Source organism: Cetorhinus maximus, chromosome 14 (genome assembly GCF_964194155.1).
Source record: "Cetorhinus maximus chromosome 14, sCetMax3.hap1.1, whole genome shotgun sequence".
Taxonomy (NCBI): Eukaryota; Metazoa; Chordata; class Chondrichthyes; order Lamniformes; family Cetorhinidae; genus Cetorhinus; species Cetorhinus maximus.
The window spans coordinates 103,749,922-103,775,388 of NC_135892.1; the positions used below are offsets into that span (position 1 = coordinate 103,749,922).

A 25,467-nucleotide genomic window follows, 5' to 3' on the forward strand; every position below is an offset into this window, starting at 1 on the left:
TCACCCCTCTGCTATTTTTACTTAGTTCTGTTGAAGGGTCATGAGGACTCGAAACGTCAACTGTACTCTTCTCTGCCGATGCTGCCAGACCTGCTGAGTTTTTCCAGGTATTTTTTATTTTTTGATTTTTCTTATGCCTGCCCTTCAGCAGTATCATACAGGAATTCTTATTACTTTAACATAAGATAGTGTTTACTCTTTGATTTGTGATAAAAAAACAAACCCATACATTAATTGTAAGTTGTGTTAGAGTATGCTGAAAAACATTTCTGTGCAATTTATCACAGTTTCTCATACACAGGCTACCACAAATTAAAATGATATTTAAAGACAACATTTCATCACAATTTGTAAATAAATTGTATAGAAATGAAAATCTCTCCAACTCAAAATAGTATCTAAGATAAAAGCAAAAAACTGCGGATGCTGGAAATCCAAAACAAAAACAATATTACCTGGAAAAACTCAGCAGGCTGGCAGCATCTGTGGATAGGAACACAGTTAACGTTTCGAGTCCGAATGACCCTTCAACAAAACTAAGTAAAAATAGAAGAGAGGTGAAATATAAGCTAGTTTAAAGGGGGGTGGACAAGTAGAGCTGGATAGAGGGCCAGTGATAGGTGGAGATAACCAAAAGATGTCACAGACAAAAGGACAAAGAAGTGTTGAAGGTGGTGATATTATCTGAGGAATGTGCTAATTAAGGGTAGAAAGCAGGACAAGCAAGGTACAGATAGCCCTCGTGGGGGTGGGATGGGGTGAAGGAATCAAAAAAGGCTAAAAGGTTGAGATAAAACAATGGATGGAAATACATTTAAAAATAATGGAAGTAGGTGGGAAAAGAAAAATCTATATAAATTATTGGGAAAAAAAAGGGGGGGGAAATCAGAAAGGGGGTGGGGATATAACTGGAGGAACAGCACCTCATCTTCCGACTAGCCACTTTACAGCCTTCCGGACTGAACATTGAGTTCAACAATTTTAGATCATGAACTCTCTCCTCCATCCCCACCCCCTTTCCGATTACGCCCTTTTTTTTTTCCAATAATTTATATAGATTTTTCTTTTCCCACCTATTTCCATTATTTTTAAATGTATTTCCATCCATTGTTTTATCTCTACCTTTTAGCCTTTTTTGATTCCTTCACCCCACCCCCACCCCCACTAGGGCTATCTGTACCTTGCTTGTCCTGCTTTCTACCCTTAATTAGCACATTCCCCAAATAATATCACCACCTTCAACGCCTCTTTGTCCTTTTGTCTGTGACATCTTTTGGTTATCTCCACCTATCACTGGCCCTCTATCCAGCTCTACTTGTCCCACCCCACCTTAAACTAACTTATATTTCACCTCTCTTCTATTTTTACTTAGTTTTGTTGAAGGGTCATTCAGACTCGAAACGTTAACTGTGTTCCTCTCCGTAGATGCTGCCAGACCTGCTGAGTTTTTCCAGGTATTTTTGTTTTTGTTTCAAAATAGTATCTCTTGCTTCGCCTATCCATCCATTCTTACCTCTGTACTATGTCTGGTGCTGTCACATACAGTTGCACTTTCCGCCAGAGCACCTTCTACTTGCACCCTTCCCTTAGTCTTTTATTTTTGCTTTCATCCTGCAAATCAGAGGCAATTCTGTGGAACAAACACAAATGACTTAAAATTTCTTTGTGGGACACCTTCAGATCTCATCGGCACTGAGAGACATCAGTATCTGTGCTTGCAAGATTAAGAATTCATTGAAACATCTACTTTATGGGCCTTGAGGTTTTCTGATGAAAGTAAATTAAGGCTGTGCAAGTAACAAAAAAAAAAGAACCTGAGGACTCGAAACCCTTGTTTATTTGCTCCCGAGTAAAGCCAATATTAAACACTTGTAATATTCAATATGGATCAGATCACAGGATAATTATGTGTACAAATACAGCAGTGTGAGATGTGATATGAATCACATACAAAGAAAGCTTATTGCTTAACATTTAAAAGTTCATGGAAGTAAGATGCCAGATAGTACCAGGTCTTTGAATTAAAATAAAATGGAATTAGAATTTACCCAGCTGAAAACATTGGTGACCACAAATGAAGAAAGAATCAATTTAAAATAATTTGTGAACTCTGATGCTTAAACACAAGACCAAAATAATCAGCACATTTGAGATTGCACCAAAAACCAAGGCAAAAAGTTATGGAAGGCTATAGATCTTCAAGAACAGATTTACTTGGTATTAACCATTGTGCAACAAATGTGCTAAATTTGTTTGCTCATTAACAGTGGTGCAATATGATAGACTCTTAACTGCCCTAAGAAATGGCCTAGCAAGTCACTCAGTTATCAAGAACATAGCTCACCACCACCTTCTCAAGATCACAACAAATGCTGGCTTTGCCAGAAACACCCATATTGTGTGAATGAACAAACAAACTACACATGTCCAGTTAAAAATTAAAATGCCATTTGCAAGTCACAACCAATAAGTAACATGCACCACTAGCCAATTGTTCATCTGATTTGTTTGCCTTATAATGGATTAGAAAGTAATTCACTTTTCATTTGTTAATCCTCTTGCTCATTATGATCTTGTTGCTCCTGAGGCATTTGACCTTCCAAAACCATAAAATGAACATGTACTTTATCAATAGAGTACCCTCCTAACCAAAATCTAACAGACTACACTTTTAAAAAAAACTTGACAGCTGAACAAAAGCATTTAATGAGAATTATATTTCATATTAGAACATTGCTTCAATAAAAAAATTCATTTGAATAAAATTCAGGTTTTGGATAAGTTTAAACAGCACTAATTGCTACAATCTGTATTTCTGTACAACATGTACTCTCCACCACTGTGTCTCATTCCATATTTGTCAATTGAGCTCGGTGCAGGAATTCGAATGGCCTACGTCAAGATCAACATTCCTTGTAATCCCCATAAGGAGGCATTGGTGAGTGGGGTCTGCAACATCAAGATTGAAGCCAACATGAAGATTTCACAGATTGGGTGTACGAAACAAGATTTCAGAAATGGACCATACTTTTAGTCATACGCATAAAAGCACTTGAAGGTCTCCAATGATTTGGTTGCAGTTGCAGCTGTGTAACATTCAAACAGCAGTGAGAGCGATCGAAGAGCAGGACAGTTTTATTTGAAGTTATGCATTCAGATGTGCGATACTGTAAAATTCATGTTCTCCAGGACCTCATCATAGAGCCAGCTTTGACTGAAATCCTGAGAGTGCTCCATTGCTTCAAAGAGTTCCTTGTACTCCTCTGGATGTACATCACCTGTTAATACATCCTTTGGTAAATCCAGTTGCATCAATAACTTCTCTCCACTTCCAGGACACCAGGACCTATGTAATGATATTAAAAAAAATTACTTTTTTTAATTTAAAAAAATCTTTAAAAGGCCATTTGACATTCATCATGTTTGATTAAACCAGGTTCGGTTTTATTATATAGGGGAACATAAATTCAAAGAGGTCCATAAGACACATGGGTAAAGCTCAATTTGTTTTGAAACTGAAGTGTTGAAGTTAGATTGGATTACTTACTGCTTAAAATTCACTGAGCAATATCAATAACTACATGGTGTGTAGGGAAATTTTGATTTTTGAATTTATAATAAAATATAGTTTTGTTGCTGCACTGTGTGGAGAAAAATTGGCTTAAATATCTGGATTCAGTAATCAGGCTGAGGTTGTATAGCTGTAACAGACAGATCCAAGTGTGGTCACTTCAATGTGCAAGTTTCCCAAAGATCAAGGAAGGTGAGATTAAGCAGCTACCTAATGCAGAGGATGAATTTACCCAGAAGCAGAGGATTTCGAAGAAATGCAGAGCACCTCCACAGATGAGGTGCAAATGCAACTTGCTTTTAAATTGTGTCTTTTATGTAGAAAAATTGAGATTTATTATTCCTGATGTCTCAGAAGGCTAACACCACACTCCCAGATGAAGAAACAAGGAAATTAATTCATAAAGCAGATGATTGTGAAAGATCTGGAACATTGCTAAGTAAAAAACTGAATCTATTCAATTGACCAATCAACTATTGCTGTTAACTTGTCAGCTATGCAGTCTAATCTTAAATTAATTTCAACAAATTTTCACGGAATCACAATGTTAACTGTGTAGAAGGAGGCCATTCGGCCCATCATCTGTGCAATGGCTCTCCAAATGAGCATTATGACTTAGAGCCATTCTCCTGCCTTATCTCCATACCCTTGCACATTGTTTCTATTCAAATAATCATTTAATGCCCTCTTGAATGCCTCGATTGAACCTGCCTCCACCACACTTCCAGGCAGTGCACTCCAGATTCAAACCAGTCACTGTGTGAAAAAGCTTTATCTCACATCACATTTGCTACCTTTGCAAATCATTTTAAATCTGTGCCCTCTCGTTCTCAATCCTTTATGAGCGTCAACAGTTTCTCCTTATCTATTCTACCCAGCCCCCCATGATTTTGAACACCTCTATCAAATCTCCTCTTAGCCGCCTTCTCTCCAAGAAGAACAGTGCCAACTTCTCCAATCTATCTTCATAACTGAAGTTTCTCATCCCTGGAACCATTCTTGTAAACCACTTCTGCATTCTCTCCAATGCGTTCATATCCTTCCTATAGTGTGGTGCCCAGAACTGTACACAATACTCCAGCTGAGGTCTAACCAGTGTCTTATATAAGCTCAGCATAATCTCCCTACTCTTGTACTCTATATCAATTTCAGACTTAATTTAAAAACAGAAAGCAGTCACTGACTAATTACTTTACATAACTGAACTGCTTTTGTAACCCTTTGGTCAATTACCTTATCTACTACTTACTTGTATACTCAGTTAAGTGCTACAACTAGCATTCCAAAGTTAACAAAAGTTGGTTGGTTAATTAATGACTTCTTTGTTATGGCACAGCAGATGGTAAATGCCAAATTGCTCAAATCCCAAAGGGAAACTTGAAACAATTGCCACAACTGTTTTGCAATTTGTATATTTATCTCAAAATGCATGCCTTGAATTCAGTAGTAATAAGACCACCAAGTCTTGTAGGGTTTTTATAAAACTAAATTAAACATTTATTAATAAAATAAATAATTTTAAGCACATACATAGGTCTACAAATTGCTATTATGATAACTCCTAGCTCCCCTAATTAATCAACTCCCAGTTACACCTCCATTAAGGCAACAGTAAAAACACAGATTTTAAAAGACCAGGCAAAGTAACACGATACTCTGAACAGTCGAATACAAAGTGAGTTTTCTTAACTTCAGTTCTTGCAGACAGCAGTTTGGATACAGAGGCCGGAGGCTATTCACACTTGTTAGATCTTAGAAATCCCTCCCTTGCACACAGCCTTCTCTCCTTTATGCATATTTTCCCCTTTGAATGTAAATTCCCATTGTTTCACTATGTCTTTGGACTTTGCCTCTCTAATGATAAAAATCTATCATAGTACCAATTTTATCAGTAAGCCTTGGGGAAAAATAAACACACTGTTTGACTTAGCCTCTGTTGGCTAGGTGTAACACCTTACCACCTCTTTGAAATTCACTACTCTAATTTATCTAAAAACGATCCCTTTACACCTTACATTCTAAAACTCCAGCTATGTTTACCTATTTAACATTTCAAACTTAGCTTCTCTTCTTGATACGCCCAGACCAGCTGACTGTAATTCAATTAAAACTCACACACACACCCCCACCCCCCAACTATTACACTACAATAAATTCCAAAAACATTATGAAAATTATTATATCTTCCTGACATTCTTTCATAATAAACAAGGAAGGTTAGCTAATAGAAGGAAAGATCTTGTAACAGTCTCTACCATGAAGGACAAAGTATTTAACAAACTAATGGGAATAAAGGCAGGCAAGTTGTCAGGATCTGATGGCCTACATCCAAGGATTTTAAAGGAAGTGGTGGCAGAGATAGTGGAGGCATTGGTCGAAATATTCCAGAACTCACTGGATTCCGGGAGGGTCCCAGCGGATTGGAAAACCACTAATGTGACGCATCTGTTCAAGAAGGGAGGGAGACAAAATGCAGGAAACTATAGGCCAGTCAGCCTAACATCTGTCATTGGGAAATGCTAGAATCCACTACAAAGGAAGAAATAGCAGGCCACTTAGAAAAGTTTTACGCAATCAAACAGAGTCAACATGGTTTTGTGAAAGGGAAATCATGTTTAACAAATCTGCTAGCGTTCTTTGAGGACATAACAAGTAGAGTTGATAAAGGGGAACCGGTAGATGTAGTGAATTATGATTTCCGGAAGGCATTCGATAAGGTGCCACATAAAAGGTTATTGCACAAGATAGGAGCTCACAGTATTAGGGGTAATGTACTAGCATGGAATGAGGATTGGTTAACACACAGAAGACAGAGTCAGGATTAATGGGTTTTTTTTCAGGTTGGAAAGACGCAACTAGTGGAGTGTCACAAGGATCAGTCCTCGGGCCTCAATTATTTACTATCTATATTAATGACTTGGAGGAGGGGGCAGAGTGTAATGTATCCAAATTTGTTGACGATACAAAAATAGGTAGGACAGCATGTTGTGATGAGGGACATAAGAAATCTGCAAGGGGATATAGGTAGGTCGACTGGGTGGGCAAAAACTTGACAGATGGAGTTTAATGTAGGAAAGTGTGAGGTCTTGTGCATGAAACACAAAAAGTTAGCATGCAGGTACAGCAAATAATTAAGAAGGCAAATGGAATTTTGGCCTGTATTACTAGGTGGTTGAAGTTTAAAACTGGGAAGTCTTGTTACAACTGTATAGGATGTTGGTGAGGCTGCACCTGGAATGCTGTGTACAGTTTTGGTCCCTGTATTTAAGAAAGAATATACTGGCATTGGAGGCAGTTCAAGAGATTCACTAGGCTGATTCCTGGGATTAAGGGGTTGACTTATCAAGAACAACTAAACAGGTTAGGTCTATATTCATTAGAGTTTAGAAGAACGAGGGGTGATCTTATTGAAACATTCATGATTCTGAGGGGGCTTGACAGGGTAGATGTTGAGAAGACATTTTCACTTGTGGGGGAATCTCTAACTAGGGGACATAGTTACAGAATAAGGGGACACATTTAAAACTGAGATGCAAAGGAATTTCTTCTCTCAGAGGGTAGTGAATGTCTGGAATTCTCTACCCCAGAGAGTTGTGGAGGCTAGGTCACTGAAAGTATTTAAAGAGGGGGTAGATAGATTTTTGAAATATCGGGGAGTTGAGGGCTACAAGGAGCTGGCACGAAAAATGAGTTGAGGCCTGGGGCAGATCAACCATGATCTTACTGAATGGCGTACTCCTGCTCCTATTTCTTATGTACTTATGTAACTCAAGAGCTTGTTGTGGATCCTGATGGTAGGTCGGTGGTGCAATTGTTAATATAATCCCAACTGATGAAAGCAAGACAATTTGGCAGCCAAATATGGGCAACATTAACTCAGAGCCATAAACTGAGTTCTGAATTCCAGAAGCTTCCTTGATGCAGATTTAAGCACGTCCTTGATAAATATCTCGCCAGGGTATTAATCTTGTTTCTCTTATATACACACACCATCAAACAGCACTGGTTACACAGTGTCCAATTATACCAAAACATTCACAATGCCTCAGAATATAACCGTATTTAGGAAATGTAGACAATGAACATACACTACATTTATTTTAAGCTCCATCAGAATTTCAAACCTGCAAAATCCTCTAGTACAAGGTGATCAGTTAAGATGGTATTATGAATCTGAATGCAAGATTGAGGGGGAAAAAGACTCTGCACTTCAAGTTTAGCCAACTTTCAGCTTCAAGCAATATTTCCCTCCATCAAAGACATGCCATTCTCACTTAAGAGTGAACTGATAGCATTGAAGAGTCTCCCTACTTGACAGCTTGGGGGGGAGGGGGGGAGATAAAGGGTAAACAGCAGACAAGGGAAAAGAGAAAATTGAACAATCCTCAAGGAAGGTCCCAACTTGATGAAATGCTGCATACTTACTCCAGTCGGTTAATTAGTTTAGCTGTACGTTTTGCAAGGCACTGCTTTAGCATCAGAACCAGTGTGGATGAATTGGCAGCTGTCAAAGTCTGATTAAATAAGTCTCTGCGTGGAGTCAGTCGCACAAGACACAAATGATCATTTGTTAGCTACAGAAATTTCAAGAGATAATATGGTTAATTTCATACTTAAATCTAAGTTTTTCTCAACAAGGCAATACTGTTAAACAATGTGAATAATTACAAAATATTGAGAATTATAAAATTAGCTGAAATACCAAAGGAACCCTTTCCAATTGGTTTTCCCATTTTCAACATACATTTCAAATAACATGAACATTAAAAATATAAGCTGAGCACCAGTTAATTACATTTTTACAAGGTAAGTGGTAAACATGTACATTAGGAAGTAGGCGGAGAGGAATTCCCTTAGGTGGGCAACATTTGGGTAATCCAAATACCATCGACATCAAAGCAGACAACAATTCAAAAGCCTAAACCTCCAAAAACAGAATACCCAACCAAGTATAAAACAAACAGACATTATTTTCCTGATTCACAGGTGACATTGAAAACCAATGCCTGTTATATGGAAAAGGAGATTTAGGATGTGATTCAAAATTACATTGATATTTTAACCCTGTTATATATATCTGAACATGGTCGCTCTTATGTGACCACCAATTTGTTTCTTTAAAAAGAATGGATAGCGCCCCAGCTGTTTATTCCTGCGTACAATCTGGAGAATGTGAGTTCTATGTAATCATTTTGAACAATAAAGATGTCGAAATTATTTGAAGAATTTATACTTCACGACACTCAAGACAAACTAAAAGCTTACTGAACTCCGTGGTATAGCACATCCTCCATTTTTAGAATTTGTAGCAAAAGATGACCAAGGTTCCTAAAACAAACAATAATTTGTTTAGAAATGATATTTGATATTTCAAAGCAATAGATATTAGTTATAGTATTACTACTATAAATACTAACTATTCAACCTAATATCTCATGAACAGAGGCACCAAATAGCTCTATAACTAGGAACTATGACTACAGAATAATAGTTGGGGTACCTTCAACTATTTGTTTTATAAGTTTGCATTTATCCTATTTCATCACATTTTCCACTATTTTTTAGATAACTGCTTGGGATCTCAAAAGACCCCTCGAAAAGGAAGAATTTGGGAAATAAATTTAGGGCCCTGTTCAAATGCCAATGCAACATCCCCTCAGCCCTGTACTGGAATGATAGCTAAGCTGACTTGCTTAAACCCTGCAGAAATTCTTGTGGCCATAGCCTTCTGATCCAGGTAAGTCAAAAGTCAAATGTCAGTTTATTTTTATTTAAGTTAGCAGGGTATGGATATCAGGAAAAGATCAAAATTAATACACATTTTCAACACATGCCAATGAATTAATTACTGCACAATCAAGGGGCGTTTGCTGAGCCAAAGCTGCTCAAATACACCAGTAATAGAAACTGTGTATAAGCATTCACTTATCTCAAAGTATAATTTGAAATATCCTATAGCCCTAAGGTTCAACATCTTGTTCTTAGAAAAATGCCACTTCCTTTACATTCCTGAAATTATTGCAATGCATTACCCTCACCTCTGCCATCAAGGTTCACACTGTGGCACAAGGCAGGTTTAAACATAGAAATCAGTTTACCTGCACACATGTAACAACTACCTCAGCATGAGACTAAGGAAACTTGAGACTTGAATGAGCCTCTTCTCCCCTCCCAGTTGTCTCTTTGTAGTTTAATGGCACCAACTCCCTTCCCAACAGCATCGTTTGTTTCATGAGTTTGCATTTATCCTATTTTGTCACATTTCCAGGACTTCACAGCCAATGGGTTGCTTTTGAGGCACAGTTACTTTTCCAACAGGCTTCAACATAGCAGTCAACTGGTGTACTTACACCTCATGGACTGTAGCGGTTCAAGGCAGCTCATCATCACCTATTCAATGGCAATTAGGGATGGGCAATGAATGCTGGCCTAGCCAGCGACACCCCACATCCCCTGAAAGGATAAATAAACTGCTACAGCAATGTTATTCAACCAGGTACTAGAGAAATCTAGTGCATAACCAGCCGAATTAGCACAGCATCAAAACTTTAGCAGTGCTGCAACAAAGCAAGAATCAGAGAGGGATTCCCAGCATTGTGTGGGTGGAGGGTTACTGAACACTTAGGGAAAGAGGAAAAGATAGGCAGACAGAACGGTCGAACGGATAAATTAAAAACAGACTTCTTTGGAAAACGAAGACTGCACACCTAGTTATACTTCAGTTTGTTAAAAGCCTAGAAGTGCAAATGCACTTGCAGAACCAGACGACCGTTTCAAGAGTGATCCAACTTTCACAATTGTTATAATACGGCAGGTGGTATTTGCCAGGCTCACCAATCCACAAGGGAAACTTGGCCACGCAATCACAATGGTTTTGCAATTTGTATTTATTCCGAGAAGGCTTGTGCACTGAAGTCGGAAGTAATGAGTCCACTACCACTTTTAGAGATTTTAAAGGTTAAATTAAAACATTTAATAACAAAAGAGGAACAAACTTAAAAACACGCAAGATTACAGTTACACAGTTATAATAGTTCCCAAAATTTCTACTTAACCAAACTCCCAACTATATGTCCTTCTAAAGGCAACAGTCTAAATAGATTCCAAATTCATAAAGTCATCCAGCAACTTTACCATAAGTGCCCACTAGACAGTGGATGGATCTCAAAGGCTTTTAACACAACTTTGGTTACTGGAACAAACAACTTTGCAGGGTGGCTAGAGGCTTCCCCGCCCCCCTCCAAGTCTGTTTCACACGGTCACCTTTCCAGGTGTCCACACCTCACACAGCCTTCCATCCTTCTCTAAATATATTTTATCCCCTTTGATTTGTAAATCCCATTGTTTCCGCTCGTCTTTAGAAGTTACTTTTCCCAGAATATAAAAATCTTTCATTGTTATCATTATGACCAGCACTTCTGGGAAAAATCAACATAATAACCTTGCCTTACTTATCTTGCCAGCTGTAAAAATCTTCCATGTCCCTTTGAAAAATCAAACACTGCTCCACTTAACTAAAAATGTAAATTTCATTCACACCGTATCTGCTAACCTTACCCTAGGTCTACTCGTCTCCATTTCAAACACCTGCTTTACACCTCATTTTTTTGATAATATGAACCTTGCAGTCTAACCATCTCTAGATTAATTAATTTAGCCACACACAGAACTATGTACACACACACATGTGCCTTCTTTGAAATATCCCACAATAATATTAGGAAAAATATGATAGATTCTTGATACGATTTTGATTCATTATTCTAAATGGCTACAAAAGTTGGAAAAACAATCAATTTTAAACAATTCTAGTGATATTCACTAGATTGCTTCCAACTCAGACCCTTCCATCCACATATTGGTGATTAATTTCAAGGTCCACATGCAGCAGGATATAAAGCTACACAAGGATCATTTTAACCCTAGCATTTTCATGATAAATGACATTCCAAACTCTGGAAGTGGATCCTCAGGTAGTCAAATCTCAACAAAGCCAGTGTGCAGCTGCAGTTTGTATTTTTAACATCTGACACAGTGATGTGATTTGTACTACATATGACCACTGGAAATAGTATCAGCGTTACATACACTTAAAAAGATGAACAAAATAAATGCAAATAAAAACACAGTCCACAATTCACAATCATAGCATTAAAAAGGGAAACAAATTCTCACCTTGTGCAACAGCTCTATTTCACAAGCAATCTGGCACAGGGCTGTCAATGCCTGATAGTATTTCAGATTTCCAGCCTCTGCTGTCAGCTTCTACATGTAAAACAATAAAATGCTCAATTTGAGCAACTGAATTCAAAGTACAAGTCACAATGTAAACATCTCAATCACTTCAAAAAGAGATTACTAAACATACCGTGTATTCTTTCTCACTCATGAGCATATTCATTTCTATTCTCCCATGTTGAAACACTGAAATCCGTTCAAACATAGCATAAACAAGCTTCCATATCATGCTTCGTTCATTTTTTTGTGGGAAGATTCCAACTACTCTTGCTGGAATATCTAGGAAAGAGAATCATAATTTCTTAATACATTAGTCAACACTTAGATTTTATAAATGTAACAGAATTTGATACTTAATTTGTCTAAATCATGAATCAAAATCCACTCATGCCATGGCCATAAAAATGCCTGTACCTTCCCAACCCCTATTCTCTTCTGCAGGTATTAATTAACTCCTCGTTGAAGTATGGTTCTATGACCGTGAAATGCTACCCTATACTGCACTCAGGTGGTCAGTCTTCATCTGTGAGCCTTCACCGTTGCAGCAGGATCTCAGGGTATTGGGTCACTAAAGTTAATCTAGATCCTGTCCTCATCCATCATCCACTTAGAAAGCTGCTGGATAGATTCAGGAGCAGGAACCTTAGCTGACATTCCCTCTCCAATTTGGGGGTGCTGATGCCGACTGCAGTGGCATCAACTCAATATTTCTCCAAAATATTGGAGAAAGGGCATGTTAAAAATAATGCACCAGATAGGTAGAATAGTGGTGTTAAGGATGGACAGAAATGATATGGCGGGGAGATAAAAACTGTTTTTTTACAAGTCTTGAAGAATCCACCAAGGAAAACCCTTAAGGCGTTTGTCTGGTTAAAAAGGTGACCCACATACCCATATTTGTGATGACTGCACAATGTTCAACACCATTTGCGTCTCCTTAGATACTGAAGCAGTCCATGTCCAAATGCAGCAAGACCTGGACAATATCCAGGCTTGGGCTGACAATTGGCAAGTAACATTTGTGCCACACAAGTGCCAGGCAATGACCATTTCCAACAACAGAGAATCTAAACATCACCCCTTGACATTCAATGGCATTACCATTGCTGAATCCCCCACTATCAACATCCTGGCATTTACCATTGACCAGAAACTGAACCGGACTAGCCATATAAACACAATAATAGCAGATCTGTGGCTAGGAACCCTGTGGCAAGTGATTCAGCTCCTGACTCCCCAAAGCCTGTCCACCATCTGCAAGGCACAAGTCAGGAGTGTGATGGAATACTCTCCACTTGCCTGGATGAGTGCAGCTCCCACAACACTCAAGAAGCTTGACACCATCCAAGGCAAAGCAGCTTGCTTGATTGTTTGTGGATGGGGTACCATTTAGTTCCTCCACCATCAACGCACATTGGCAGCAGGGTATACAATCTACAAGATGCACTGAAGGAATTCACCAAGACTCCTTAGGCAGCACTTTCCAAACCCATCTAGATGCTACCATCTAGAAGGACAAGGGCAGCAGATACATGGGAATACCACAACCTGGAAGTTCCCCTCCAAGCCACACGCCATCCTGTCTTGGAACTATATCGCCGTCCCTTCACTGTCACTGGGTCAAAATCCTGGAACTTCCTTCCTAACAGCACTGTGGGTGTACCTACACCACCTGGGTTATCACCTTCTCAAGGGCAATAGGGGATGGGCAATAAATGCTGGCCTGGCCTGTGACGCTCACATCCCACGAACGAATAAAAAAAAGGTGCAAAAATCTCATTATTAAAGCACTATTCAGAAATGATAAATTAGATCTAAATTCTCCAACTGATAAAAGGTCGATTCAGGGTGCAATACACAAAGTCAAACTGACGAAGAAATAAAAGACTTGCATTTATCCACCACCTTTCATGGCTTAATGACGCCCCAAGTGCTGTACAGCCAATGAGATTCTTATTAGGTGTAGTCATGGTCATCATGCAGGAAATACAGCAGTGAATTTGCACACAACAAACTTCCCCAAGCACCAAGTGATAATGACCAGACAACTGGCCATTTTTAAAGTAACATCGATTGAGGAATAAACATTGGACAGTACACTGGGATAGCTCCCCTGCCCTTAAAAGCATGCCATGGGTTTTCTTTTTTTACATCCAGTTGAGGGAGCAGATAGGGTCTCGGTTTAACATCTGATCCAAAAATCAGCACCTCGAACAGTGCAGCACTGTCTCAGTACTGCATTGGGGTGTCAGCCTGGATTTTCGTGCTTAAGCAGGTCTTGAACTCTCAACCTTCTGACTCAGGTGAGACTGCTACCAATTGAGTCATGCAGACACTTACAATCGGAGTGCACCACCTCCACCTGTCCAGTTTAACAGACTAAATTGATATTTCAATAACGTTTGCAAAAAGTAGTTAATGTCGACCACACAACGTTGCTCTTAACACCATCTAGTGGATTTTTAACCAAATTACTACTCAGTTCACCTTTGTTGAAAGTTTAGGGAACAGTTATAGAGTCAGAGTTATACAGCACAGAAACAGACCCTTCGGCCCATCATGTCCACGACAGCCATCAAGCACCTATCTATCCTAATCCCATTTTCCAGCACTTGGCCTGTAGCCCTGTATGTTATGGCGTTTCAAGTGCTCATCTAAATACTTCTTAAAAGTTGTGAGGGCGCCTGCCTCTACCACCCCCTCAGGCAGTGAGTTCCAGATTCTAACCAACCTCTGGGTGAAAAAACTTTTCCTCAGATCCCCTTTGAACCTCCTGCCCCTTACTTTAAAATATGCCCCCTGGTTATTGACACCTCCGCTAAGGGGAAAAGTTTCTTCCTATCTACCCTACCATCTATGCTCCTCAATTTTGTGTACCTGCAGTTCTTCACAATGTAAACATTATTGGAACAGATTCAAACATCCAAAATGAGGATTGCTCAACTCAATTGTTGAAATAGAGAGAAATTTCTAAAGAAATTATCACCTTCAGTCCAAGCAACCGGTGATATCCCCAGATCATTGAAGAGTTTTTCAGATAACATGGCAGGAGGTCTCACTAGGCCACGACCAATTGGATCCAGTCTGAAGAAATCACAGTGAACCACCTCGAACTGTCCATTCAAACGCTTTTCTAGGGACTAAATGTTCATTTCAATATTTTAGAAAATGCTTTCAAAGACATTTCTCAAGTGCTGACAACTACCTAGCTTTACTTTAAAGGAACTGTTTACCATGGTACACAGAAATGGAATGGGAGTCTGCACCATCAAATACCAACTGGATTAAAATGTTAACCAAAATAACACAATTGCTTGAGGAATTTGAAGGAAGAAAGAGTAGGAACACAGGGGTAGGCAATTTAGCCACTCGGTCTGTTCTGCAATTCAATGTGATCTATCTCCTTAAACCTGCCTTTATTCCATATCCCTTAATGCCTTTCATTAACAAAAATCTTAAAATAGTCATTTGGTAGTACAAAACTTGAGTACTGCTGAAAAAGAAAGACTTTTTGTCGAAGCTTTTCTCTTGCACTCATCAGGACAATTAGCAAGAAAATGCCGATGTCAGGGGAAACAACTTTCTACTGTAGGAGAAGACAGAGCTGATTGGTTGGCAAGTGGATTCTGATTGGTAGAGGTGTTACCATGGAGAATGCATCAGTTGATTGTGACTGAGTTAACTGGCAAGCATTGTTTGAAATTTAAACCAGGCAGCTTGACTCTGATTGGTCAAGACATTGCCCTCGGGAATGAACTAGGAAATGGCTGTCACTTATTTTGTTTTGCTGAAACAGGCGTAAAGTGTGTACATGTTCTTTCTGTCTGCAAAGAACAGAGCCCTGTGTATTAATGTATGCAGCTTCCAGTACACGCAAATATGTAGCTTCCAGTACAATGCGAGCCCAACTGACAAACTTAAATTGTTGTCTGCGTAATTCTTAGCACACTGAGGATTATTTAGTAAATGTTGTCCAATCAGGAATCACATCTAATGTTGGACACTATGTTTGAGTTTTGCAAGCATGAGCTACTTGGGTATGGCCTGTACCTTGCCTGTTGTGAACAGCGGCTGGGACATGCTGTTTGATATAATCCGCCAGTTTGGGACATACGGCCTACATACCTAGCATCACCCTGGCACTGAAATTCATATGCCACATTGCTCATTTGTGCGATAGGCAGAATGTCTTTTTGTCTTGATGGCAGTGATGGTTAGTGTCAAATACCACTCTGACTTGAGGTAGCATCTACTATCTTTGGTTAAAGAGGGTTCCAAAGTTCAAGCAACCTTTTGTGTAGAAATGCTTCCTAACATCTTTCCTGAAAGATCAAGTCCTAGACTCCCCAACTAGTGGGAAGTTTCTTTCTAGCTACCCTATCTGTTTCCCTAAATAACTTAAATACTTGGATCAAATCAACACTTAACCTTCTAAATTCCAGGGGTTGCATAAACTAGGCCTGTAATCTCCCTTAGTAAGTTTGCTCCTGGAGTAGAATCAGTCATCCAATCTTTGCACTCCTTGGACTGGACACAAGATTTTATCTGAACAATAGAAGGTGGTATATAGCAATATAAACTTTTTAATCTACCATTATATACATTTTAGACTAAGTTGTGATGAGCTCAGTTTCTCAAAATATATTAACTTTGATCAAGTAAATGAAAATTAACTACGAATCTACCTGTAATGCAGGGAGAAACTGCTTGTCACGCTCCAGAGCCACCACTCTCTGTGCTCCACCATTCAGCAATGCACGTGTCAAAACTCCAGGCCCTAAGGATGCAATCAAACCAAACTAATCATCAAAGGAGGGGAAAAGATCCTTAACCAAAGTTCAAACATTGTACTTACACTTACCCGGATTGCACTCAAAAATTACTGCATTATTTTCAGAGAGGTCACCATCAAGGCATTCCACGATAAGATTTGCTAGGTCAGGATTGAGAACAAATCTCCTGAGATGTTTGCTGCTCTCTGCCTTGATTATTATTTCTTCAACATCCTCCATGTCCAGAAAGTCAAACCTGGATAATGGCCTCTGCTGTTCTTTTCTGAGTACTGAACTGGCGACTGCCGACAAACATCTCTGTGTCCTGCCACAATAGGTTGAATATTCCGCAAGCTTGTTTAGAGGCTGAGATTTTGGTGGGCTACCGTCCGGAAACTTTGTGTCACGTGAGTACGATTTTAGCAAATGCTGGACTGGTTGTGGACAACCACAGGCTCTGCAGGAAACAGTCCTTAGTGTGAAAAGTACAGTCTTGTAGCTTAATAACGCCATTATGGCTGTGATCTGAAATAAAGGGGAGATATTAAAATTCCAAGGGATGAAATCAAAATCTTATCCATATACAAATAAACAATCATGTTGCTAGTATCACTAAAGTCAGGATACCATTCTGTATTCTTGTGGGTAAAGATTACAAACAGCACTTTACACAAATGGCTGTTATCCTTGTACAAGAATGGACAGAGAATTTCAATAGATCCATGAACTGAAGGATGAACAGTGCTCAGGTCACATTCCAGCTTCACTAGATGTTCACACTTAAAAAGCAGGCTTTGCTGAATAGCAAAATGAAACTCTAATTCTGTCCAATTTTAATTCACAAGAACATGGAAGTCAACTGTAGTCCCTCTGTCATCATGTTGACTGAAATCAAACCTCAACAACGGCATGGCCTTGGTCATTCCGCATTACTAGCTCCTGTAATAGCTCAGCTCAGCTACAGTGACTAACATTCGTGATGGCTTTAGAAAACATTGTAAACACAAATCCAAATTTCTTACATTGTGTTCTACCAAAGTTTAACGATAATTTCATACTTAACTGAGATGATTCACCTGCAATTGATTTTATTTAAAAGCTGCAGCTTATGTTTGTGAAGTGACATTTTCAGTCAGCCACAGTTAACAACTCACTCATATATGCTTAATATGATAAACACTCTTTTTAAATAAGGTAGGTTCCATCAAAGTGCAATTAAAGACAGTGTAGATTGGGCTCGTTCCGTTTCTCAATAGTCAGTGTCATCATAGATGATACAAGTAAAACAAATATAATCCAAAAATTGTCAGCTTGGGCAGAATAATTTTCAAGTACACTGCTTTAGATATGACAAAGGTCAATAATGTCTCAATGTCATTAGAACTGCTTTTGTCAGGCTGCTTGGTCACCCGCGCCCTTTTTAAACTGAAGTCCCCGCTGCTCTCCGTGCCCCTTTTAAACTGATGTCCCGCCGCTCTCCGTGCCCCTTTTAAACTGAAGTCCCCGCCGCTCTCCGTGCCCTTTTTAAATCACCTACTTCGTAAGGGGTGCAGTGGGTAAATGGGAAGAAAAAATGCTCATGAAAAAGGTACACAGTCAATATACTGGAACTTGTCATTCCTCCTTACAAATGGAGATGGAACTGCTCGGTATTCCCTCCATTTTCTGTTTTTAAATTCAAAAAATAATGGTATTAACATTTTTTTTAAGCCAAGCCAATTATCCTGCCTTTTTTTTTTAAGAAAAAACCTATTTCCCACTCCTTTCTTTGGTTTCAGTAAACCATATGCTACACACACACAAATGACCACTCACTCCACCAATGGGCTGAAATAGGAGAAAAGAGGGTCGCTTAGCAGTCAAGATGCAGATAACCTATAGGTGCAAAGCACTAGCAAAAATATTATAAGTTCAACTTGAAGACATTACTTAAGGGATATACTTGCAATGGAGGTAGTTCAGAGGAGGTTCACTGAGTGGTTCCAAGGGTGAAGGGGTTACCTTACGAGGAAAGATTGAGCAGGTTAGACCTATACTCAATGGAGCTTAGAAGGAGGGGTGATCTTATTGAAACATAAGATCCTGAGGAGGTTTGACAGTTAGATGCTGAGAGAATGTTTTCCAAGGTGGGGAAATCTAGAACTAGGGGGCACAGTTTCAAAATAGGGGTCTCCCATTTGAGAAGGGAATTACCTCTCTCAGGGGGTTGTTAATCTTTGGAACTCTCTCCTCACAGCAATTAGTGGAGGCTGGTTCATTGAATATATTCAAGGTTGAGTTAGACAGATTTTAAATCTACAAAGAAATCACGTCTTTTGGGAGGCAGGCAGAAAAGCTGAGTTAAGGCCGCAATCAGATCAGCCACGATGTTACTAAATGGTAGAGTCGGCTCGAGGGGCCAAATGGCCTATCCCTTCTCCGATTTCTTATGTTCTTATTTTAACTTTCAAGAAAGAAACTCATCAACTTTTTCTAGAAGGAGTCAGATGGAATTAATACTGCATCCGCAGTATTTTGCTTTTATTTCAGGTGGAATTAAAAATTGGCAGAGCTAACTTCCACAGCATGACAACAGTGTATATGAAAACACAGCTCCCTGCTCAAGCCTTAATGACAACAATTTACAGTGCAAAGGGTGATAGAAGATGCCATATTAAAATGCCATAAACACCAATGAGAAGGAACAGCATGACATTGAGCACATATTATACCTGGCATATACAAGTGACAAAAAAAACAACAAAAAAAAGTGTTATAACAAATGGAAATAGAGGCATATAAATAATGATGCTGCCAGTTTTTCTAGCATTTTGTGTTTTTATTTCAGATTTCCAGCACCCACGGTATTTTGCTTTTATCATATCAATCGTGTTCTAGGTTAATAGGCTTGCAGCCAAACCAAACTTTAGGGCATGGTAGTCTATGCATTACGATGCTGGACGAGTAATCCAGAAGTTGAACATAGATTCAGATCTCACTAAGACAGGTTGAGAATCTGAATTCAGTTGAATGGAAGTTAAAGGCTGGTATAGTATAAAGGTCTGGCACACAGAGGGTTAACATGGGATTGAGTACAGTACCGCGCATACAGTGATGTAAGAGAACACATGACCCACACCTGGGGTCAGTGTAGTGTTGGACAGAACCGTGTGTAGAAGCAAGCATGGAGACAGCTCCCAGCTTGGACTTTTACTGTACACATGCATATAGTTTCTAGCAGTTAATAAATACTTACTGTTGAACTACTCAAGACTGCAAATACATTAATGAGATCTACTGAACTACGCCCAACATCTTACAACATGGTCGCAACAAATGGAACAACTCAAAACCTCACAGAGACCGCAGAATGAAATCAAAATCCTGGAAAACTGAAGGAAAAATATCAAAGGCGCATTGTGTCCTGAAGAAAAGCTCAAGAAGCGAAGGCACAGAAGGAAATCGCCAGAGAAAAGCTCCAAAGGAAAGCTTGGAAGCTGGAAGCAGAAATTAAATTCCTCACTGCAGCAGAAGACTAGTGAATCCCATGGAAGTCCAGCTTCAAGACCCAGAGTGTGCAGACTCAGCAGACCTAGAAGGGATGAGCTAAAAAATTTAAAATTCCTGGACAACACAAGTCCGGAAAAAGGTTAATTACTGCAGCGGTCAGAAATTGCTGTTTAAATCGCAGTCCTAGTAACCCGATTCCCAAGTCGGCGCCTGAGCATGTGGCGGCCGAGCTCGTTCCGTACAAAGGAAAATAATTGAAAAGTAATTGCGACTGAGTAGGCAGCTTAAAAAACCCAGCAAGAACCGGGATTCAATGCTTCCAAGACCTGAGAAGATTGCGCTAAAGCGGGGAAGGCTCTAACCAGCCAATCCAGCCAGCCATTGTTGAAAAATATTCTAAATGCTGAGATTGTGAACAGCATTACTGCGGGAGCCTGCCAAAGCCGACAAGCATGGAAAACCCTTTGTGAAGAAGCGTTATGACTGTACCATCTTGGATTTTCGGAAACCTCTTAAAGTTGAACCTGCAGTTTAAAAATTTTAACCAGGGATCAGAAACCCACTCTTGCACGTCAATTTGGACTTATCCAAGGCCTAGATCAATCACGAACTTGATCTCAGCTCTGCATAAAAAGGCTAGCTCAACAAATTAACACACTGCTTTCCTTGGCAGGCCCAATAGTTGACAATATAATAGCAAGACAAGGAATCAACAAATCATCTACAAAATTGATGAAGTTTTAAAATCATTCGACGTTTATTTTCTTTTATTCATTCACGGGACGTGGGCATCGTGTGCCAGGCCAGCATTTTTATTGCCCATCCCGAATATCCCTTGAGAATGTGAGCTGCCTTCCTGAAGTGCTGCAGTGCATGCGGTGTAGGTACACCTACTGTGCAGATAGGAAGGGAGTTCCAGGATTTTGACCCAATGACAGTGAAGGACCGGCAATATATTTCTAAGTTAGGATGGTGTGTGGCTTGGAGGGGAACTTGCAGGCAGTGGTGTTCCCATGTGTCTGCTGCCCCTTGTCCTAGGCAGCAGAGGTCATGGGTTTGGAAGGTGCTGTCGAAGGAGTTTTGGCGAGTTGTTGCAGCGCATCTTGTAAATGGTACACATTGCTGCCACTGTGCACTGGTTGTGGAGGGAATGAATGTTTAAGGTCATGGATGGGATGCCAATCAAGTGGGCTGGTTTGTCCTGGATGGTGTTGAGCTTCTTGGGTGTTGTTGGAGCTGCACACATTCAGGCAAGTGGAGTATTCCATCACACTCCTCATTTGTGCTTTGTAAATGGTGGACAGGCTTTGGGGTGTCAAGAGGTGAGTTTCTCACTGCAGAATTCCGAGTGTCTGACTGCTCTTGTAACCACAGCATTTATATGGCTGGTCCAATTCAGTTTCTGGTCAGTGGTAACCCCCCAGGATGTTGATAGTAGGGGATTCAGTGATGATAATGCTATTGAATGTCTAGGGGAGATGGCTGGATTCTTTCTTGTTGGAGATGATCATTGCCTGACACTTGTGTGGCTCGAATGTGACTTGCCACTTTTCAGCCCAAGCCTGGTTATTGTCCAGGTCTTGCTGCTTATGGACATGGACTGCTTCAGTATCTGAGAGGTCGTGAATGGTGGTGAGCATTGTGCAATCATCAGCGAACAACCCCACCTCTGACCATATAATGGAGAGAAGGATGAAGCAGCTGAAGACGGTTGGGCCTTAGACACTATCCTGAGGAACTCATGCAGTGATGTCCTGGGACCGAGATGATTGACCTCCAACAACCACAACCATCTTCCTTTGTACTGAATATAACTCCAACCAGTGGAGAGTATTTCCCCCACCCCCGATTCTCATTGATTCCAGTTTGGCTAGGGCTCCTTGATGCTACACTCGGTCAAATGTGGCCTTGATGTCAAGGGCAGTCACTCTCACCTCACCTCGAGTTCAGCTCTTTCGTCCACATTTAAACTAAGGCTGTAATGAGGTCAAGAGCTGAGAGTGGCCCTTACAGAACCCAGACTGAACGTCAGTGAGCAGGTTGTTTCTGAGTAAGTGCTGCTTGATCGTGCTGTCAATGACACCTGCCATCACTTAACCTCAGAAGTAACAAAATCCTTGAAAGGGCTAAATTTAATAAACACATCCAGCAGCCAGGATAACCTGTTGACTCCCTCATTAATGAGCTGTACAGGCTAGCTGAAGACGGTGATTACAATTACCTGAAATCTTAGCTAATCAGGGATAGAATCGTTGTAGGAGTGACAGATGATGCCCTCTCAGACATGCTTCAAACGAAGGAAGATCTAACCCTTGAGAAAGCAATCCAGATTGTCAGGCAATCTGAAATCCATTTGTAGCACAGATCCATGTTAAGGGGAGAAAGCAAACCGTGGTACAAAGTTAATCCAACTGTCCAGCTAGTAAAACAGAACAAAGACACTCCAGGCCAAGGGAAGCAATACCCAAACCAACCAGTAGAACCATGCCAGTACCGAGGTGCAAAGCGCCCCACAGGCAGGATCAATGTCTGGTAATTTCAACCCAATGCTTTCAACGTAACTGAATAGACACTGCAGGAAGCTGTGCAAAGCCAAAACATCAAAAAGCACAAAAGATCCCAAGAGGATTCATGAGGTCGAGAAAGCACACCAAGTAGACAGACAACCATGTTTCTTGGGTGAGGTCATAGATCCTGGATTTTTGTTCTGAAATGCACACATTTCAGTTAATGACCAACTCACAAACTTTAAACTGGACATGGGAGCCAGTGTCACAGCCTGTTGGAAAAGAACCATGGCTGAGACAGCTCTGGTTACGAACAACAGGCACACCACTTTATGGGCCCAGAGGAATCCGACTTCCAGTGACAGACATGATTCTGGAACCGTTGAGGTTTAGCGGCAAACAAATCTGCAGTCTGATGTACGTCATCCGTAACTAGTCTTTCTCTCTTGAGCAGAGATGCCAGTGTAGCCTTGAATCTCCTCAAAACGGCAGATGTCAAAACAACCACTATTGTAAATCATACAGAACTGCAAGTTCCTGACAGCTCCAACAAGAAAGGTTCTCTCAACTGGGACTTTATCTCTGAATTGTCTTCTCTCTTTGCAGAACAGGTTTGTCCACTTCTGTTACAGGTGCCATAAGCCCCTCATCGGTCAGACCAGCCAACCACTCAGATAGTTACCACAACACCTCGAGCAGATGACAGCCAAGAGAAGAACCAGAGAAAAGCCTCAATCTCTGACTCCGACACCAGTTGGAGAGACAAACTCCAAGACCACAGAATAGTCCCGGCGAGCTGCATGAAGGAAGAGGAGAAAAAAAAAACACTATAGAGATGAGCCCAGAGTTTGTTCGCCCTGTAAACCAATCGCCATCTATCACTATAATTGGGAAATCATCAAAGAGCGATTCAATGCCAAAGAATGCAAAAAAAGGATGAAAGGACACCCAGATGCCAGAACAACCTCCAATTCAACAAAATTTACCTGCAGCAACAGAGCCTACCACTCACTCCGACAGGAGTGAGAACACAATATGGAAGGGTGATAAGGCCTCCAGACCGCCTAAGCCTATGAACTCAGAGACTAGAGGGGGAAGATGGGGTAGTAGTAATCATGTAAATTCATGGAGTAAATGAGGATAACTTGTAAATATATTGCATAAAGGCTTGGGGGGATGTAATGTAAGGGTCTGGCTCACAAAAGGTTAATGTGGGACTGAGTATAGTACTGCCCACACAGTGATTTAAGAGAACACATGACCCACACCTAGAGGTCAGTGTAGTGTTGGACAGAGCTGCGGTTCGAAGGGTCATGAGGACTCGAAACGTCAACTCTTTTCTTCTCCGCCGATGCTGCCAGACCTGCTGAGTTTTTCCTGGTAATTCTGTTTTTGTTTTGGATTTCCAGCATCCGCAGTCGTTTGTTTTTATCTCTGTGGCAAACCCAGCCCTGTCAAGCCTGCAAAGTCCTCTTTACTAACATCTCGGGGCTTGTGCCAAAATTGGGAGAGCTGTCTCCCAGACGAGTCAAGCAACAGCCTGACATAGTCATACTCATGGAATCAGGCCTTACAGATCATGTCCCAGACACCACCATCAACATCCCTGGGTGTGTCCTGTCCCACCGGCAGGACAATGAGGCTAACAAATAGCTCTAAAATCCCAACGTCCTTTAGTAAAGGAAATCTGACGCTCTAACCACTGTGATTCCAGTGCCGACATCAATCCAGTTGACTCTTTCTTAATTGCTCTGTAACCCTGCCGAGTAGGGACGAGCAATGAATGTCAATCATGCATATACCGCAAGAATGCACTTTTTAATACTGCTTGCTCACACTTTGTAGTGCACACAGGCTGCAGCCACCATTTTTTCTCTCTCTCACTTCCCCTCTCTAAATGTACTTAGTGCTCGATTAAACTTTTCTCTTGAGGAGTAGTAGACTATAAGTTGAAATTTACAGCACCGCAAAGGCACTGAATGCGGAATTTCCGCGCGTTGGGAGTGGGAGACAGGAAAAGTTGAGTCCACTCCCTCCTGAGCGCCCCTCATGTGGTGGTGAGATCAGTCTGCCCCCGGTTTTAAACATCAGTCGGTCCTTCTGGCGCACCGGGGACAGCGTGCGTTGCCACTATTACCAAATGTCACATCTCACAGTCATCCAGCATTGCGTAATTCTGCATTGCGAAGAATAATATACGTTTAAAAAAAAAAGACGTGCAACGGATCTCATTTAAGCTGACCTGAGGGGGGGAGGAAGAGGGTGATAATGAAACGAGGTGCCACCTGTAGGGTGAGTTCAATCACCGATCATGTTGTTGCTGCTGCTTCTCAAGGAACCGGCTCCCCTCAATCACGCCGCCGCCGCCATTGTGACATTGGACCCCACGTGACCGGCGGAGGCACGTTGCGTCCCGACGTCCCATTACGTCTTACGTCCTTCCGACCGTTGGCCCTGGCCACGCTCGAGCCTCCCCTATGCAGTCAGTGATCCGAATTGTCCGTTTTATTTAAAAAAAACACAAATCCCCTCAATCGGAGCCATTTTAAAACACACCACAGAGCGGAGAATGATTACCTCCAGCCCCACTGCTCCGACAAGCCACGAATCTCCGCTTTGATCCATCAAAGCCGAAGCCGGCAGTCCGCCTCCTCCTCCTCAGACCCCGCCCCTCCTTCCCTGGCCGCTGGCGAAACGTTCGGGAAATTTAAACGGCGCATGCGCACCCACGGCACCAGCCGTACCGAGTCAGGAGTGCGCATGTGTAACATTGTCATCTTTCCCCATCTTCTCCCCTCCCGCCCCCCCCCCCCCCCCCATCCCCCCATGGCTTTTCTCAACCTGTTCTGCTGCCTCCAGCGATTTGTGCACATATACCCTTAGCTGTCAG

At 40.9% G+C, this 25,467-nt stretch overlaps 1 protein-coding gene across 3 annotated transcripts; it reads right to left on the minus strand.

Annotated features, from left to right (window-relative positions):
• Nucleotides 1-2,681: 2,681 nt before the first annotated feature.
• tfb2m (transcription factor B2, mitochondrial) lies at nucleotides 2,682-25,244 on the minus strand. Of its 3 annotated transcripts, none has more exons than XM_078557394.1 (9): nucleotides 24,820-25,244; nucleotides 16,671-17,106; nucleotides 16,495-16,586; nucleotides 14,796-14,949; nucleotides 11,940-12,088; nucleotides 11,747-11,836; nucleotides 8,837-8,899; nucleotides 7,997-8,145; nucleotides 2,682-3,346 (listed from the first exon to the last, which is right to left on the minus strand). In XM_078557394.1, the coding sequence occupies exons 2-9, from the start codon at nucleotides 17,092-17,094 to the stop codon at nucleotides 3,154-3,156; spliced, it is 1,314 nt and encodes a 437-aa protein (XP_078413520.1). In that variant the 5' UTR covers nucleotides 17,095-17,106; nucleotides 24,820-25,244; the 3' UTR covers nucleotides 2,682-3,153. The 3 variants fall into 3 exon arrangements, with proteins under 3 accessions (XP_078413520.1, XP_078413518.1, XP_078413519.1); XM_078557392.1 differs by having other exon boundaries at nucleotides 25,155-25,231; XM_078557393.1 differs by having other exon boundaries at nucleotides 24,863-24,968.
• Nucleotides 25,245-25,467: the final 223 nt, after the last annotated feature.

Bases quoted from the DNA above. Each gene is read 5' to 3' on its own strand.
- tfb2m (XM_078557392.1), bottom strand. From the start codon at position 25,202: ATGGATCAAAGCGGAGATTCGTGGCTTGTCGGAGCAGTGGGGCTGGAG. The intron at 12,089-14,795 runs GTGATAATTTCT...TCTCTTTCCTAG, and splicing joins ACCGGTTGCTTGGACTGAAG to ATATTCCAGCAAGAGTAGTT. The intron at 3,347-7,996 runs GTAAGTATGCAG...ATCATTACATAG, and splicing joins AAACTAATTAACCGACTGGA to GTCCTGGTGTCCTGGAAGTG.